Source organism: Hypanus sabinus, chromosome 13 (genome assembly GCF_030144855.1).
Source record: "Hypanus sabinus isolate sHypSab1 chromosome 13, sHypSab1.hap1, whole genome shotgun sequence".
NCBI lineage: Eukaryota > Metazoa > Chordata > Chondrichthyes > Myliobatiformes > Dasyatidae > Hypanus > Hypanus sabinus.
Genome location: NC_082718.1, coordinates 71,481,005 through 71,498,803, shown reverse-complemented (window position 1 = coordinate 71,498,803; position 17,799 = coordinate 71,481,005). Strand labels below are relative to the sequence as shown.

Below are 17,799 nucleotides of genomic sequence, written 5' to 3'. Positions count from 1 at the left end.
ATAGGGTGGATGTGGAGAGGATGTTTCCTCTGGTGGGGGTATTTAGAACTAGAGGGCACAGCCTCAAAATTGAGGGGTGACCTTTCAGGACAGAGGCAAGGAGATTTTTTTTTTAGCCAGAGAGTAGTGAGTCTGTGGAATGCTCTGCCACAGACTGCAGAGGAGGCCAAGTCCATGGGTATATTTAAGGTGGAAGTTGATAGTTTCCTGATCAGTCAGGGCATCAAAGGTTATGGCGAGAAGGCAGGTGTCTGGAGCTGAGTGGGATCCGGAATCAGCCACAATAGAACAGCAGAGCAGACTCAATGGGCTGAATGGCCTAATTCTGCTCCTGTATCTTATGGTCAGAATTGAACCACAAGCACTGGAATGCCTCAAGCTGTAACAGCGTCACACCAACCACTGGCTACCATGATACCCTCTGAGATCAAAAGTGAATCACATGCATTCAAACCGACAGGTAATAACTTCAGGGCAAGTAGCAAGGAAATTGTTCTTCCATGTGAGCATTTGGAAAGAATGAGGAACAGAATTAAAGCTCAGGAAACAAGCAAGAGACAATTCAATGAAACTTTACTCCAGCTTGATGAGAAAAAGTGCTTGTCCTCGAAGATAAATACCTTAGAACACGACCAAATGGTAAGCAGAAATAAAGAAATAAATTCTTAATAAAGAGCCAAAGTGTTAGAGACCCAGAGTGAAGGGTACTGGGGCTCAAGACCCAGAGTGAATGGTACCGGAGTGTGAGAGTCAAAGTTCAAAGTAAAATTTATTATCAGTGTACGTACATGTCACCACATACAAGCATGAGATTCTTTTTTCTGCAGGCATACTTAGCAAAGCAGTAAAGCAGTAACTATAAACAGGAGCCGGGGCACCTAGGTGTGACTCGAGTAGCAGCAGTAGTCTCAATAGATACGATTAAATATTCCCTTTTCAGCCTCTTACAGCTAAAAAGCACAACTGCTTCCAAGGTCAGTACAGTCAACAAAGATGTCTTAATGCATTTAAACAAACTATGGCTACTTAAAACCGATGGAAACAACACTGATTGTGGTTGGAAGTGCCTTTGGAGGACACCTTGGTGGAAGCATGGGTGAGGATCAGGATTACTAGTGCATTTAAGGAAACGGGGTTTTAAACTTCCAATACTGACTATCTTGCTGGCGAATGTACAGCCTCTGGTGAATGAAATCGATGATTTCAGAGCCAGGGTGCTGAATCAGAGGGACATTAGGACCACATGTATCCTTTGTTTCACAGAATCCTAGTTAACCCCTTCTGTACTAGATGCAGCGATTCAGATTGATGGGATTGACGGGTGAACAAATATATCAGTGCTGTCCCAATTCTGCTCACCAGACCTGGAATATCTTGTAGTAAAGTGTTGTCCTTTTTACCTACCACGGGAGTTCTCAGGGTCATTCTGGTAGCAGTTTACATTCCACCTCAGGCCAATGCCAATCAGGCTTTAAATGATCTGAGTAATGGGATCAACATGCATGAAACAGCGCACCCTAACATCCTCACCATTGTTTTGGGCAATTTTAACAAGGCCAGTGTGAAAAAAATCACTAAGCAATTACCATCTACAGATTACTTGCAATACCAAAGGAAACAACACACTGGACCATTGTTACAGCCCATCAAGAATGCCTACCGTGCTATTCCACGCCCTCACTTCCAGAAGTCTGAACACCTGGCTGTACTTTACTCCCTGAGTACAGGCAGAGACTGAAGACCGCAGCACCAGTAGTGAGGACCACGGAAGTATGAACCAGGGAGGCACAGGAGCATTTACAGGACTGCTTTGAATCAATAGACTGGACTGTATTCAGGGATTCATCTTCGAAGCTGGATGAGTATGATGCAGTTGTTACCGACTTCATTAAAACCTGTGTAGATGAGTGTGTAGCTACAAAGAATTACTGTACATCCCCAAACCAAAAGACGTGGATGAACCAGGAAGTACGTCATCTGTTGAAGGCTAGACCTGTGACATTCAAGTCTGGCAACCCAGGCCTGTACCAGAAAACCAGGTATGATTTGCAGAGGGCTATTTCAAGTGTGAAGGGACAATTTTGAACAAGGTTGGAGGTGATATCAGATGCACAGCAACTCTGGCAGGGTCTGCAAGACATTAATTCCTACAAAGCAAAACCCAATAGTATGAATGGCAGTGATGCTTCACTACCAGATAAGCTCAACACCTTCTATGCACACCTTGAAAGGGAGAACACAACTACACCTGTGAAGACCCCTGCTGCACCTGATGACCCTGTGATCTCTGTCTCAGAGGCTGATGTTAGGCTGTCTTTGCACCCTCAAAGGTGGAAGGTCCCGATGGAGTACCTGGTAAGGCTCTGAAAACGTGCGAACCAACTAGCTGGAGTATTCAAGGACATTTTCAAGCACTCACTGCTACAGGGCAGAAGTTCCCACTTGCTTCAAAAAGGCAACCATTATACCAGTGCCTAAGAAGAATAATGTGGGCTGCCTTAATGACTCACATCAATGGTGATGAAATGCTTTGAGAGATTGCTTAGGACGAGACTGAACTCCTGCTTCAGCAAGGACCTGAACCCATTGTAATTTGCCTATGACCACAATAGGTCAACGGCAGACGCAATCTCAATGGCTCTCCACACAGCTTTACAAATTTGCTGATGATACAACCATTGTTGGTAGAATCTCAGGTCATGACGAGAGGGTGTACAGGAGTGAGATATGCTAACTAGTCGAATAGTGCTGCAGCAACAACCTGGCACTCAACATCAATGAGACAAAAGAGTTGAGTGTGGACTTTAGGGAAAGTAAGATGAAGGAACACATACCAAATCCTCAGAGGGATCAGAAGTGGAGAGAGTGAGCAACTCGGTGTCAAAATCTGAGGGTCTAACCTGGTCCCATCATATTGATGTAGTCATAAAGAAGGCAAGACAATGGCTATACTTTATTAGGAGTTTGAAGAGATTTGGCATGTCAACAAATACACCCAAAAACTTCTAAAGTTGTACCATGGAGAGCATTCTTACAGGCTGCATCACTGTCTGGTATGGAGGGGTTACTGCGCAGGACCGAAAGAAGTTGCAGAAGGTTGTAAATTTAGTCAGCTCCATCTTGGGCACTAGCCTATGAAGTACCCACGACATTTTTAGGGAGCAGTGTTTCAGAAAGGCAGTGTCCATTATTAAGGCAGCACCCAGGGCGGGCCCTTTTCTCACTGTTAACCATCAGGTAGGAGATACAGAAGTCTGAAGGCACACACTCAGTGATTCAGGAACAGCTTCTTCCCCTCTGCCATCTAATTCCTAAATAGGCATTGAAGCTTTGGACACCTCACTTTTTTAATATACAGTATCTGTTTTTGGCATGTTTTTTAAAAACTATTCAATATACATAATTGATTTACTTATTTATTATGTTTTTTATTATTTTTTCTCTCTCTCTGCTAGATTATGTATTGCATTGAACTGCTGCTGCTAAGTTAACAAGTTTCACGTTACATGCCACAGATAATAAATCTGATTCTGATCAATAAACAAAAACCTGTGCAAATGCAAATATAGATAGATAGCAATAAGCAACAAGTATGGAGTAACAAGCTAAAGGGTGCTTAAAAAGACATCGGTTGTGGGAGCACCAGGCAAAGAATGAGTGTAGTTACCCCCTTTTGTTCAAGAGCCTGATGGTTGAGGGGGTAGTAACTGTTCTTGAACCTGGTTGTGTGAGTCCTGAGGCTCTTGTACCTTCTATCTGATGGGAGCAGTGAGAAGACTGCCTGGCCAGTGGGGATCTCTGATCATGGTTTCAGTTTCACAGTTTCAGTTAGATGTGCTCTACAGTTGGGAGGGCTTTACCCAGGTACTGGTGCAAATCCTTCATTTTTTGTGGGATATTCCATTCAAAGGCATTGGTGTTCCCATACCAAGCCTTAATACAGCCATTTAACACAGTCATGGGGAGAACATATGAGCTCCTTATGTTGACTTTGTTCTTACATCCAATGGATGTAAGGAGTTGTGCATGATCTGTTGAGCAACAGTGCCATCTTTGATAGAGAACTGTGTTGATAAGAAAACTGACAAATACAGAAGTTCTCTCTCCTATCAATCAACACTGCATTCCATTATATTAACACAGTTCGAAACTTTGTCGGCTGAGATGAGAAATGATGCTGAAATTAATTAAAGCAATGTGGGAATTCAGATTTCTATCCTGATTTTTAGTCTGAGTGTATTTAGGAAAGGAATTATGATTGCAGTATTTTCCTTGTGATCCTATCTCATGATGAAGACTGTAAATTTTGCCACATTGTTCATTGCCATGAAATTGGACCACAGAGAGCCACAAATGCAGAGTATCATTAAATTAACTCAATAAAAAAAACAAATGTCAGGACAAATCAGTGATTTCCTTGAACTGGTTCCAAAGTCAATATTTTTTCCTTTTTGATCTTTTGATCAGCCTGCAAGTTAACACAGCCCAAACATACCCAGTGATCAGAAACAGTATCAGGTTTATTAAAGTCATAGAACATTACAGCATAAAAGCAAGCCCTTTGGCTCACCTAGTCTGTGTTGAAATATTAATCTACCTCGTCCCATCGACTTGCACCTGGACCATAGTTCACCATACCTCTCCCTCCATGTACCTGTCAAAATTTCACTAGATGTTGAAATCAATCCTGCTGGCAGCTCATTCCACACTCTCATAACCCTCTGAGTGAAGAAGTTCCTTCTCATGTTCCCCTTAAACATTTCACCTTTCACCCATAACCCTTGAACTCTGATTCTAGTCTCACCCAACCTCAGAGGAAAAAGCCTGCCCACATTTGCCCCATCTATACCTCTCATAATTTTGAATACCTTTATCAAGTTTCCTCTAAATTTTCTACATTCTAAGGAATAAAGTCCTAACTTATTCAACTTTTTCTTATAATTCAGGACCTCAAGTCCAGGCATCATCTTTGTAAATGTTCTTATACTCTTTCAATATTATTTACATCTTTCCTTTAGGTAGGTTACCAAAACTGGACACAATACTCCAAGTTAGTCCTCGCCAATGATTTGTAAACTTTAACATAACATCTGCTCCTGTATTCAGTACATTGATTGTGAAGGCCAATGTGATAAAAACTCTCAGACTCTATGTCCTTCAATCCCTCAGCCACCCAAATGATCTGGAGTACCTCTAGATCTAGCTCTACTTCCTTAATGAGTTCTGTTAGTAAGAAATGCATCCAGCTTCAGTTTTTAACAGAACTCATTAAGGAAATAGAGCTGGAACTAGAGGTACTCCAGATCATTTGGGAAGATGTGGGAAGTCAGGGAGACGTCCAGTGACCTTGACATCTTGCAAGAGGAGAGCTCTAGTATCCTGTCTGGCAGCCCCACTGCCCCAAACATGCAATGAGAAAGAAAGAAAGAAATTAATAATAATCTACCCATGACCTACATCTGTCCTCACGAAGGCCTCAATGAACCAAAACCTTACCTTCCTGCAACAACACTGGCCTACTCACACACATTCTGTACATCATATGCATCAGTCTTGATGTATCTCATGAAACTTGTTTTGTGGTAGCAGTACATTGCAGCACAAAAATGATTAAGTTACAATAAAAACTAAAGTAAATCAATAGTGTAAAGAGGAATATCGAGGTGCTGTTCATGAATTCATGGACTGTTCAGAAATCTGATGTTCGTGAGGAAGATGTGGTTTCTTAAATATTTTGTGTGGGTCTTCCGCCTCCTGTACCTCATTTTTGATGGTAGTTACAGGAAGTAGGCAAGTTCCAGAAAGTGAATGTCCTTAATAACAGATACCTCCTCCCTAAGGCACCATCTTTTGAAGATGTCCTCAATGGTGGAGAGGGTTGTGCCCAATGGTGGAGAGGGTTGTGTCCATGATGGGGAGGACAGAGTCTGTAGCTCTCTGCAGCCTTTTGCTATCCTGTGCTTTAGATCGTTGGGATTTCTGCCTGTACATGTGTAGTGTTGAGATTAACATGGCCTTGTTGACAGACATCTGCCTTCTCAATGTTTCTGCCTCAACATTTCTTCAACAGGTCCCAGACAGCATCTAAGGTCCACCTTAAGGCTTTAAGTAATGTATTTGTCTTGTTCTCACTCTGGCACCCCCCGCCCCCCCCCCCCCGCTGACTCTGGCCCATGAACACTGCCTCAACTCACCACTCCAAATCAATACAAACCTCTAACTGCTGAATGCCAATCCTTCCTCAGCCCAACCACCCCAACACCCACAAATGTCTGATTAGCTATCATCCCTATCCCTGGGCTTGACACCCACTGATTCCCAGCCCCGCTTTTATGCCTCAGGGTTCTCCAGCCAGAGAGCAGTGAATCTGTGGAATTTGTTACCACAGGAAGCTGTGGAGGCAAAGTCTTCATGTATATTAAGGCAGAGGTTGATAGATTCTTGATTGGTCGGGGCATGAAGGGTTACAGGGAGAAGACAGGAGATTGGGGCTGAGAGGAAAGTTGGATCAGCCATGATGAAATGGTGGAGCAGACATGATGGGCCAAATGGCCTAGTTCTGCTCCTGTATCTTATGGTCTTATCTTCCCAAACACCTTTCATATAACCTGGTGTTGGGCCCACTAACTTCCCATTCCAGGCTCCCTATTTGCAAAGCACTGTGTCTCAGCATGCAGAAACACAAGAGATTCTGCAGCTGCTTGAAGGCTCGAGCAACATGCACAGGATGCTGGAGGAACTCCAGCTAAAGTGAGGACATGTTCAGCACAGCATTGTGGGCCAAAGGGCCTGTATTGTACTGTAGGTTTTCTATGTTTCTGACTCAGCAAGTCAGGCAGCGTCAATGAAGGGGAATAAAGAGTCAACATTCAGGCGAGACCTTCATCAGGACTGCAAGGGAAGGGAGCAGAAGCAGAAGGGGTTGGGGGGAGGCAAGGGAACCGATTACAAGCTGACAAGTGATAGGTGAGATCAGGTGGGGGGAATGAGGAAAGAAGCTATAAGTGGATAAGTTAAAGGGGTAAAGGGCTGAAGATGAAGGAATCTGATAGGTTTGGTTACCCCTTTTACCCCTTCTCTCCATCTCTCCTGCCCATTACCTCCCTCTCATTCCCCTCCTCTTTCACTTTCTTCCGTAGCCTCTGTCCGCTCCCATCAGATTCCTCCTCCTTTAGCCATGATGCTTTAATATTATTACTGTCTGCCCAGCTTCTGTACGATAAGACTAGCCTTACGTCTACACAGATACTAAGACAACAAGGGCTCCTTCCAAACAGCATTCCTCTACTTAGTGTGAATCTGTTACAATACCAATGTGTGCTCTTTAAATTGTCAATAAACTGATTTATAGAAACATAGAAATCTACAGCACACTGCAAGCCCTTCGGCCCACAATGTTGTGCTGACCATATAACCTACTCTAGAAACTGTCTAGAATTTCCCTACTGCACAGCCCTCTATTTTTCTAAACTACGTGCACTTATCCATAGTCTCTTCAAAAGCCCTGTTGTATCCGCCTCTGCCACCTTCGCTGGCAGAGCACTCCACGCACCCACCACACTCTGTGAAAAATTTACCTCTGACATCCCCCTTGAACCTACTTCCAAGTAACTTAAAACTATGCCCCATCTTGTTAGCCATCTCAGCCCCAGCAAAAAGCCCCTGGTCATACAAATGATTCATTCAGAACTTATGCTAAATTCACAAATGCTGTATGCTGGTGTTAGGAACAATAATCAAACTAATATTACACCCTCAAGAGTTACACTTTTAGGAGATTTTGTAATACAATATTGCTGTTGTGTCAACACCAAAATACAAACTGCGGCTTAGGATGTGCTACACTGGGCAAAAGGCCTGAGGTCTGGGCAATGGACAACACCCTGGTGAGCTGCAACAATTTCAGGGAAATAATTTACTGGGTTGCCATGATAGCATAGCAGCTAATACAATGAGATTGCAGCAGAGTTTGGAGTTCAGTTCTGGCGCCATCTGTAAGAAATCTTCAAGGTATGTTCTCCCTGTGAACCATGTGGGTTTCCTCCTACATTCCAAAAATGTTCTGGTTGGTAGATTAATTGGTCATTGTAAATTGACCTGTGATTGAATTGAATTAGGCTAGTGTTTAATAGGCGAGTTGCAGGCCGGTGTGGCACGTTGGGCCAGAAAGGTGTGTTCCTGCTGTATGGTGTGGTTTATTAAACCGGAAGGGCCTGTTCCCGCTGGGCGGTGTGGTTTATTGGGCTGGAAGGGCCTGTTCCCGCTGGGCGGTGCGGTTTATTGGGACAGGAAGGGCCTGTTCCCGCTGGGCAGTGCGGTTTATTGGGCCGGAAGGGCCTGTTCCCGCTGGGCGGTGCGGTTTATTGGGCCGGAAGGGCCTGTTCCCGCTGGGCGGTGTGGTTTATTGGGCCGGAAGGGCCTGTTCCTGCTGGGCGGTGCGGTTTATTGGGGCAGGAAGGGCCTGTTCCCACTGGGCGGTGCGGTTTATTGGGCCGGAAGGGCCTGTTCCCGCAGGGCAGTGTGTTTTATTGGGCCGGAAGGGCCTGTTCCTGCTGGGCGGTGCAGTTTATTGGGAAGGCCTGTTCCACAATATCTCAAAAAAAAACACTAAATAAATAATTGATCTAACAGAATGAGGAATATTAATTATTGTTTTCTTTCCATCCCCTTATCCAGCCTGAACCTCACCAACAGTGACATATTATCCCTTTACGATGGAGACGACTTAACCATGAGGATTCTCGGTCAATTCGTCGGTAGCAACGCCCCGTTGAAGGTTTACTCCACCACTTCCGATCTCACCGTCCGATTCCATTCCGATCCAGCTGGCTTGATTTTTGGGAAGGGCCAAGGATTTATCATGAATTACTATGGTGCGTAGAAAGCTGCTTCTGGAGAAACGGAAATAAATTTTGGCACACTAACTGCATTGTAAGTGAGGACTCCAGTTTTGGCTAAATGGCCTATGTTGCTTCATTACAAAATGAACCCAAAGGTCATGCAGGGAATACTAATGGATGAGAAGTGGTACTGTAGGAAGGGTAGACCGCTGATGGTGTATGAAGCAAGATGAGTTATAACAGGAGGCAAAGCCAGGGAAAAAATTGCAGAGAAATTGAGTTCTCGTATCTGAGCTCTATCACACAAAGTGACTGCCTCTGAATTTACTGATTGAAATTAGTGGAATATATTTCAGATGTAGAGAATACAAAACAGTACAGCTTCTTTGGCCCACAATATTGTGTCAGCCTTTTAACCTACTCCAAGATCAATCTAACCCTTCCCCCCCCCCCATGTAACCCTCCATATTTGTTTTATCCACCTATCTATCCAAGAGTCACATAAATGTCCCTAATGTATCTTCCTCTACCATCACCCCTGGGAGGCCGTTCCATGCACACACTGCACTCTGTGTGAAAGATCTACCTCTGCATTCCCTCCTTCACCAATATTTTCCTCCAATCACCTTAAAATTAATGCACCCTAATATTAGCCATCACTGCCCTGGGACAAAAGTCTCTGTTGTCCATTCTATCTATGCCTCTTTTAATCGAATACACTTCTATTGAGTCACCTTTCATCCTTTCACTCCAAATTGAAAAGTCCTAGCTCACTCAACCTTTCCATGATCTCTAATCCAAATCTCCTCTACACCCTCTCTAAAGGTTCCACATCATATAGTAAGGTAACAAGTACCGAACACGATACTCTGAGTGGTCTAACCAGGGTTTTATTGAGCTGCAACATTATCTCATGGATCTTGAACTCAATCCTCTGACTCATGAAGGCCAACACACCATTAACCCTCTTGACCACCTTATCAACTTGCATGGCAACTTTGTGGATCAATGAACATGGACCCCAAGATCACTGTTTCTCCACACTGCCAAGAACCCTACTGTTAACCTTGTACTTTGCCTTCAAGTTCAACCCTCTAAATGATTTTATAAGTCACTTCACATGATGATGTGCGCATTGATTTATTTATTTATTAAGATACAGAAGAAGCACTTCTGGCCCTTTGAGCTGCACCTCCCAGCAATCTCCAATTTAACCGGAGCCTTATCACAGGACTATTTACAATAACCAATTAACCTACCAACTGGTACATCTTTGAACTGTGGAAGGAAACTGGAGCACCCAGAAGAAACCTGTGCTGTCAAAGGGACTTGGGTCATTGATACTGTAAAGCATTGTGCTAACCACTATACTATAGTGTTTAGGACTACTGACTGTAGAGCAATTACAGCATTGCCAAACTACAGTGTTAATTCAGATTATATCAAAAGACTTAGGTACAAAAGGGTGCAACAGTGCATTGTTTATTAATTGTTTGACTAAACTTAGCCAAGTTATTTGAGGAAGGAGAATGGCCAAAGAAATTTTAGTGAATTCAATAGGTCAATCGGTACATTTGATGTCTGAGAAATGTATACAATATACATCTTGAAATTCTTTTTCTTCACAAACATCCACAAAAACAGAGGAGTGCCCCAAAGAATGAATGACAGTTAAATGTTAGAACCCCATAGCCCTTCCAGCTCCCTCCTCCCACACGAGCAGCAGCAAAGCAACAACTCCCCCCACCAGCAAAAATGCATAAATTGCATTATTATTGCAACATATATGATCATAAGATATAAGAGCAGAATTAGGCCATTTGGCCCATCAAGTCTACACCACCATTCAATTATGGCTGATCCTTTTTTCCCCTCCTCAGCCCCACTCCCTGGACTTCTCCCTGTAACGTTTGATGTCACGTCCTATCAACAACCTTTCAATCTCTGCCTTAAATAGACCCAACAACCTGGCCTCCACAGCTGCCAGCGGCAAAAATTCCTCAACATCACCACACTCTGGCTAAAGAAATTTCTCTGCATCTCTGTTGTAAATGAACGCCCCTCCATCCTGAGGCTGTGCACTCTTGTCCTAGAATTTCCCACTAAGGGAATTTCTACATTGACTCCGTCTAAGCCTTTCAACATTCAAAAAGTTTCAATGAAATCCCCCCTTATCCTCCTAAATTCCAGTGAGCACAGCTTCAGAGCCATCAAACGTCCCTCGTATGATACCCTTACATTCACAGAATCATACTTGTGAACCTTGTCTGAACCTTTTCCAATGCCAGTACATCCTTTTTTTAAAATATGGAACCCAAAACTATTCACAATACTCAAGGTGAGGCCTCACCAGTGCCTTATAAAGCCTCAGCATCACATCCCTACTCTTGTAATCTAGACCCCTTGAAATGAATGCTAACATTGCATTAGCCTTCCTCACCACCAACTCAACCTGCAAGTTAACCTTCAATGTGTTCTGCACAAGGACTCCCAAGTCCACTTGCATCTCAGATTTTTGGGTTGTCTCCCAATTTAGAAAATAGTCTGCACATTTATTTCTACAACCAAAGTGCATGACCATGCATTTTCCAACATTATATTCCATTTATCACTTTCTTGCCCATTCTCCTAATCTGTCAAAGTCCTTCTGCAGCTTTCCTATTTCTTCAACACTACCTGCCCCTCCACTAATCTTCGTATCTGCAAACTTGGCAACAAAGCCATCTATTCTATCATCTAGATTATTGATATACAGCATAAAAAGCAGTCCCAACACTGAACCCTGTAGAACACCACTAGTCACTGGCAGCCAACTAGAAAATGATCCTTTTATTCTCACTCATTGCCTCCTAACAATCAGCCAATGTTCTAACCATGTTAGTAACCTTCCTGTAATACTATGGGCTCTTAACTTTGTAAGCAGCCTCATGTGTGGCATCTTGTCAAAGGCCTTTTGAAAGTCCAAATATACAACATCCACTCCATTCCCTTTATCTATACTACTTGTAAACTCCTCAAAGAATTCCAACAGGTTCATCAGACAAAACTTAAGGAAACCATACCGACTTTGTCCTATCTTGTCCTTTGTCACAAAGTACTCCATAACCTTATCCTTAACAAATGGCTCAAACATCTTCCCAGCCACTGAAGTCAGGCTAATTGGTCTATAATTCCCTTTCTGCTGCATTCCTCCTTTCTTAAAGAATGGAATGACCTTTGCAATTTTCCAGTCCTCAAGAACCATGTCAGAGTCCAATAATTCTTGAAAGATCATTACTAATGTCTCCAAAATCTCTACTGCTAACTCTTTTAGAATCCAAAGGTGCAGTTCATTTGGTCCTGTTGACTTAATTACCTTTAGGTCTTTCTGCTTTTTGAGCACCTTCTCCCTTGTAATAGTAACTGGTCTCACTTCTCTTCCCTCACATATTTGCTTGCTTACATATTTCATCTTTTGCCTCCTAATGATTCTTTTAGTTGCTTTCTGTAGGTTTTTAAAAGCTTCTCAATCCTCTATCTTCCCACTAATTTTTGCTTTGTTGTATGCCCTCTCTTTTGCTTTTACATTAGCTTTGACTTTCCTTGTCAGCCATTGTTGTACTATTTCACTACTTGAATATTTCTTTGTTTTTGGAATACATCTATCCTGCACCTTCCTCATTTGTCCCAGAAACTCAAGCCATTGCTGCTCTGTCATCCCTGCCAACATCTCCTTCCAATCTACTTTTGCCAACTCCTCTCTCATGCCACTGTAATTTACTTTACTCCACTGAAATATTGCTGCATCAAACTTTACATCCTAGCCATCAAATTTTAACTTGAGCTCAATCATATTGTGTTCACTGACTCCTAAGGGTTCCATTACCTCAAGTTCCCTAATTGCTTCCAGTTCTTTATCTAACACCCAATTCATTATAGCTGATCCCCTAGTAGGCTCAATGACAAACTGCTCTAAAAAGCCATCTCGTAGGCATTCAACAAACTCACTCTTGAGATCCATTCCAAACCTGATTTTCCCCCCCAATCGGCCTGCATGTTAAAATCTCCCATGACTATCATAACTTTGCCCTTTCAACATGCTTTTTCTATTTCCTGTTGTAATTGGTGGTCCACATCCCAACTATTGTTTTGAGGCCTGTATGTAACTGCCATGAGGGTTCTTTTACCCTTGCCATTTCTTAACTCAACCCACAAGGATTTGACATCTTCCGATCCAATGTCACATCTTTCTACTGATCTGATGCCATTCTTTACCAACAGAGCCACACCTAGTTTTAGGTTTATTGACAGATTCCAATTAGCCCAGTTTGTGAGGAGAATCTGTAGTTGAATGTGCTAACCTTGAAACAATATTTGGTTTTGAAAATAATGCAAGGGGAATAATGATGTGAAGTATTACATTTGTAATAGGATTGGGATAATTTGTTTCATGGGATGGATGTAATAGAGAAATGGATGTCATTTAAAGGTGAAATTTTGAGGGTACAGAATCTTTATGTTCCTGTTAGGTTGAAAGGAAAGGTTAGAAGTTTGAGAGAGCCATGGTTTTCAAGGGATATTGGAAACTTGGCTAGGAAAAAGAGAGACATCTACAATAAATATAGGCAGCATGGAATAAATGAGGTGCTCAAGGAATATAAAGAATGTAAGAAGAATCTTAAGAAATTAGAAAAGCTAAACGATACGAGGTTGCTTTGGCAAGTAAGGTGAAAATAAATCCAAAGGGTTTCTACACTTATACTAATAGCAAAAAGATAGTGAGGGATAAAATTGGTCCCTTAGAATCAGAGTGGACAGCTATGTGTGGAGCCGAAAGAGATGGGGGAAATTTTGAACAATTTCTTTTCTTCTGTATTCACCAAGGAGAAGGATATTGAATTGTGTAAGGTAAGGGAAACAAGTAGGGAAGTTATGGAAACTATGACGATTAAAGAGGAAGTAGTACTGGTGCTTTTAAGGAATATAAAAGTGGATAAATCTCCAGGTCCTGACAGGATATTTCCTAGGACCTTGAGGGAAGTTAGTGTAGAAATAGCAGGGGCTCTGACAGAAATATTTCAAATGTCATTAGAAACAGGGATGGTGCTGGAGGATTGGCATATTGCTCATGTAGTTCCATTGTTTAAAAAGAGTTCTAAGAGTAAACCTAGCAATTATAGGCCTGTCAGTTTGACATCAGTGGTGGGTAAATTAATGGGAAGTATTCTTAGAGATGGCATATATAATTATCTGGATAGACAGGGTCTGATTAGGAACAGTCAGCATGGATTTCTGCGTGGAAGGTCATGTTTGACAAACCTTACTGAATTTTTTTGAAGAGGTTACGAGGAAAGTTGATGAGGGTAAAGCAGTGGATGTTGTCTATATGGACTTCAGTAAGGCTTTTGACAAGGTTCCGCACAGAAGGTTAGTTAGGAAGGTTCAATCATTAGGTATTAATATTGAAGTAGTAAAATGGATTCAACAGTGGCTGGATGGGAGATGCCAGAGAGTAGTGGTGGATAACTGTTTGTCAGGTTGGAGGCCGGTGACTAGTAGTGTGCCTCAGGGATCTGTACTGGGTCCAATGTTGTTTGTCATATACATTAATGATCTGGATGATGGGGTGGTAAATTGGATTAGTAAGTATGCAGATGATACCAAGATAGGTGGTGTTGTTGATAATGAAGTAGGTTTTCAAAGCTTGTAGAGAGATTTAGGCCAGTTAGAAGAGTGGGCTGAACGATGGCAGATGGAGTTCAATGCTGATAAATGTGAGATGCTACATTTTGGTAGGACTAATCAAAATAGGACATACATGGTAAATGGTAGGGCATAGAAGAATGCAGTAGAACAGAGTGATCTAGGAATAATGGTGTATAGTTCCCTGAAGGTGGAATCTCATGTGGATAGGGTGGTGAAGAAAGCTTTTGGTATGTTGGCCTTTATAAATCAGAGCATTGAGTATAGGAGTTCGGATGTAACATTCAAATTGTACAAGGCATTGGTAAGGCTAAATTTGGAGTATTGTGTACAATTTTGGTCACTGAATTACAGGAAAGATGTCAACAAAATAGAGTACAGAGAAGATTTACTAGAATGTTACCTGGGTTTCAGCACCTGAGTTACAGAGAAAGGTTGAACAAGTTAGGTCTTCATTCTTTGGAGCACAGAAGGTTGAGGGAGGACTTGATAGAGGTATTTAAAATTATGAGGGAGATAGACTTGACGTGAATAGGCTTTTTCCACTGAGAGCAGGGGAGGTTCAAACAAGAGGACAAGAGTTGAGAGTTAGGGGGCAAAAGTTTAGGGGTAACACAAGGGGGAACTTCTTTACTCAGAGAGTAGCTGTGTGGAACAAGCTTCCAGTAGAAGTGGTAGAGGCAGGTTCAATATTATCATTTATATTAAAATTGGATAGGTATATGGACAAGAAAAGAATGGAGGGTTATGGGTTGAGTACAGGTTGGTGGGACTAGGTGAAAGTAAGTGTTCGGCACAGACTAGAAAGGTTGAGATAGCCTGTTTCCGTGCTGTAATTGTTATATGGATACGAGGGGACACTAGTGAGGCTGATGGCAGAACAGACATGGCTGAAATTTCTAGGAATTTTTCCACAAGGCACAGGAAATAGTTGTTCTCAAATGGCAGGGCTAGGCAAGTGTGGCTGACAAAGGAAGTAAAGGACTGCATAAAAGCCAAGGAAGCAAAAGTGAGTGGGAAGTTGGATAATTCAGTAGCTTTTAAAATCAAAAAAGAGGCAACTAAAAAAGCTGAAAGATGAAACACCAGGACAAATTAGCCAATAATGTCATACAGGGGTGTTGTATCAGGACCCAAATGCAGGATGCAGACACTACAATACTAGGAACAAGACAGGACTTGGCTAGGGAAGTATGACCAGGACGAGGGACTGGGAGTAAGGAGCCTGGGGTGGACTCCAAGCCCAAGACTGGACAAGGACCCAGAACCTGGGTCTTGCCTCAGGCTCGGACCCCCAAAACCAGGCAAAGACATGACGAGGTTTAGCTAGGGACCTGGGGTTTTGAGGCAGACTAGCAACTGTACACAAATATAAAGCCTTCAACAAGCCAGTACTCATCTTTCACAAGACACTAACATGAGTCTGGACAGAACATAAACAGAGCCAGGAGTTCTCCTTCAACAAGCTGGGACTCAACTTTCACTCCACACCAAGGTGGGGCAGGACAACAGCAGAACAGCCAGACTTAACTAATGGAGGTAAAGACAAGACAGATTCCCCCCACAGGGCAACAGCAGTGCAGTCTGACTTTCCCCACAGAGCAAGGGCAGGAAGAGATAAGCACCAAAGAATGACAGACAGTTTGCATCAGGGCTGCTCCAAGTAACCATTAAAGCCAGCAACCTTGGTTGGCTACAGTCCAAGTCCCTACCTAGTTCAGAGTGACTGATGGCCACCCAGCTGGCACAGGAAATGGCCAAATCCATACCACAACAACTCCAACTACTGACAGCAAGGCTCTCCAACACAGCCTAAAGATGACAAGTAGCTATGCCAGCCATTTGCTCCATAAGAATCTTAGCAGGGAAACTTGACAAGACAACAACCCATCACCACACTCAATTATATTATGGCCACTTATATTCCCAGCCAACAAGATGAGCATCAGGTGTTTATGGTTTAGTCCAACCGAAACAAGGGACAGCCGGAGGACCCGGAGTCCGGGGACCACAAACCGGAACGTGGACCACGACATATAATGTAGAGCATGATACTAAAAGTTTTCCAGTTATATAAAGAATAAAAGAGAGCTGAGAGTTGATATTGGACCACTGGAAAACTATGCTGGTGAGGTAGTAATGTGGGACAAAGGAATAGCAGATGAACTAATAAGTATTTTGATTTAGTCTTTACTGTGGAAGACACTAGCTGTGTGCCAGAGGTCTGTGGGTGTCAGGGAGCGGGAGTGAATCCCATTGCTATTACTAAGGAAAAAGTGCTTGGCAAAATTAAAGGTCCTAAGGTGGATAAGTCACCTGAACCAGATGGACTACATCCCAGAGTCCTGAGAGAGGTTGCTGAAGAAATAGCAGATGCATTGGTCATGATCTTTCAAGAATCATTTGATTCTGACATGGTCCCGGAGGACTGGAAGATTGCAAATGTCACTCCAGTTTTTAAGAAGGGAGAAACAAAAGGAGGGAAATTATAGGCCAAATAGCCTATCCTCAGTGGCTGGGAAAGTGTTGCAGTCCAATATTAAAGATGAGGTTTCAGGGTACTTGGAGACTAATTATAAAATAAGTCAAAGTCAGCATGGTTTCTGTAAAGGGAAATCTTGCCTGACAAATCTGTTAAAGTTCTTCGAGGAAGTAACAAGCAGGGTGGACAAAGGAGGGGCAGTGGATGTCATTTACTTAGATTTTCAGGAGGCATTTAATAAGGTGCCTCACATGAAGCTGCTTAACAAGATAAAATCCTATGACGTTACAGGAAGATACTGACATGGGTAACAGAATGCTGACAGGCAGGAGGCATCGAGTGGGAATATAGGGGGCCTTTTCTGCTTGATTGCCAGTGACTAGTTGTGTTCCTCAGGGGTCAGTACTGGGATCACTACTTTTCACATTGTTTGTCAATGATTTAGATAATGGCGTTGATGGGTTTGTGGCAAAGTTTATGGATGATACAAAGATAGGTGGAGGGATAGGTAAGGCTGAGGAAGCAATGTGATCGCAGCAGGAAGAATGGGCAAAAATGTGGCAGATGGAATACAGTGTGTTATGGTTGGGTCTGGAGCCCGCATTCCATTTCTTGATCCGGTCCATGGACTCCAGGTCTTGTAGCCATCCCTCCTTTCTCCCTTGACCCCAAGTATTCACACCTGTGGATCATCGTGGCTTGTTGGGGCTCAAGGAGGCGCACCTGATGCCCATCGGCTGGCGGTGTATATAGGGGGCTCTGGGACTGAGTGGAGTTGGGGGTTGTGCTGCTTAT

The 17,799-nt window shown here is 42.9% G+C and overlaps 1 protein-coding gene across 1 annotated transcript in view; it reads left to right on the top strand.

The window, feature by feature from the left end:
- LOC132403375 (seizure 6-like protein) overlaps positions 1–17,799 on the top strand; it is a 189,290-nt gene that overhangs the window by 89,547 nt on the left and 81,944 nt on the right. Inside the window, exon 11 of the mRNA XM_059986792.1 lies at positions 8,677–8,873. Within this exon, the coding sequence (XP_059842775.1) occupies positions 8,677–8,873 (197 nt within the window). The remainder of the gene's footprint in view (positions 1–8,676; positions 8,874–17,799) is intronic.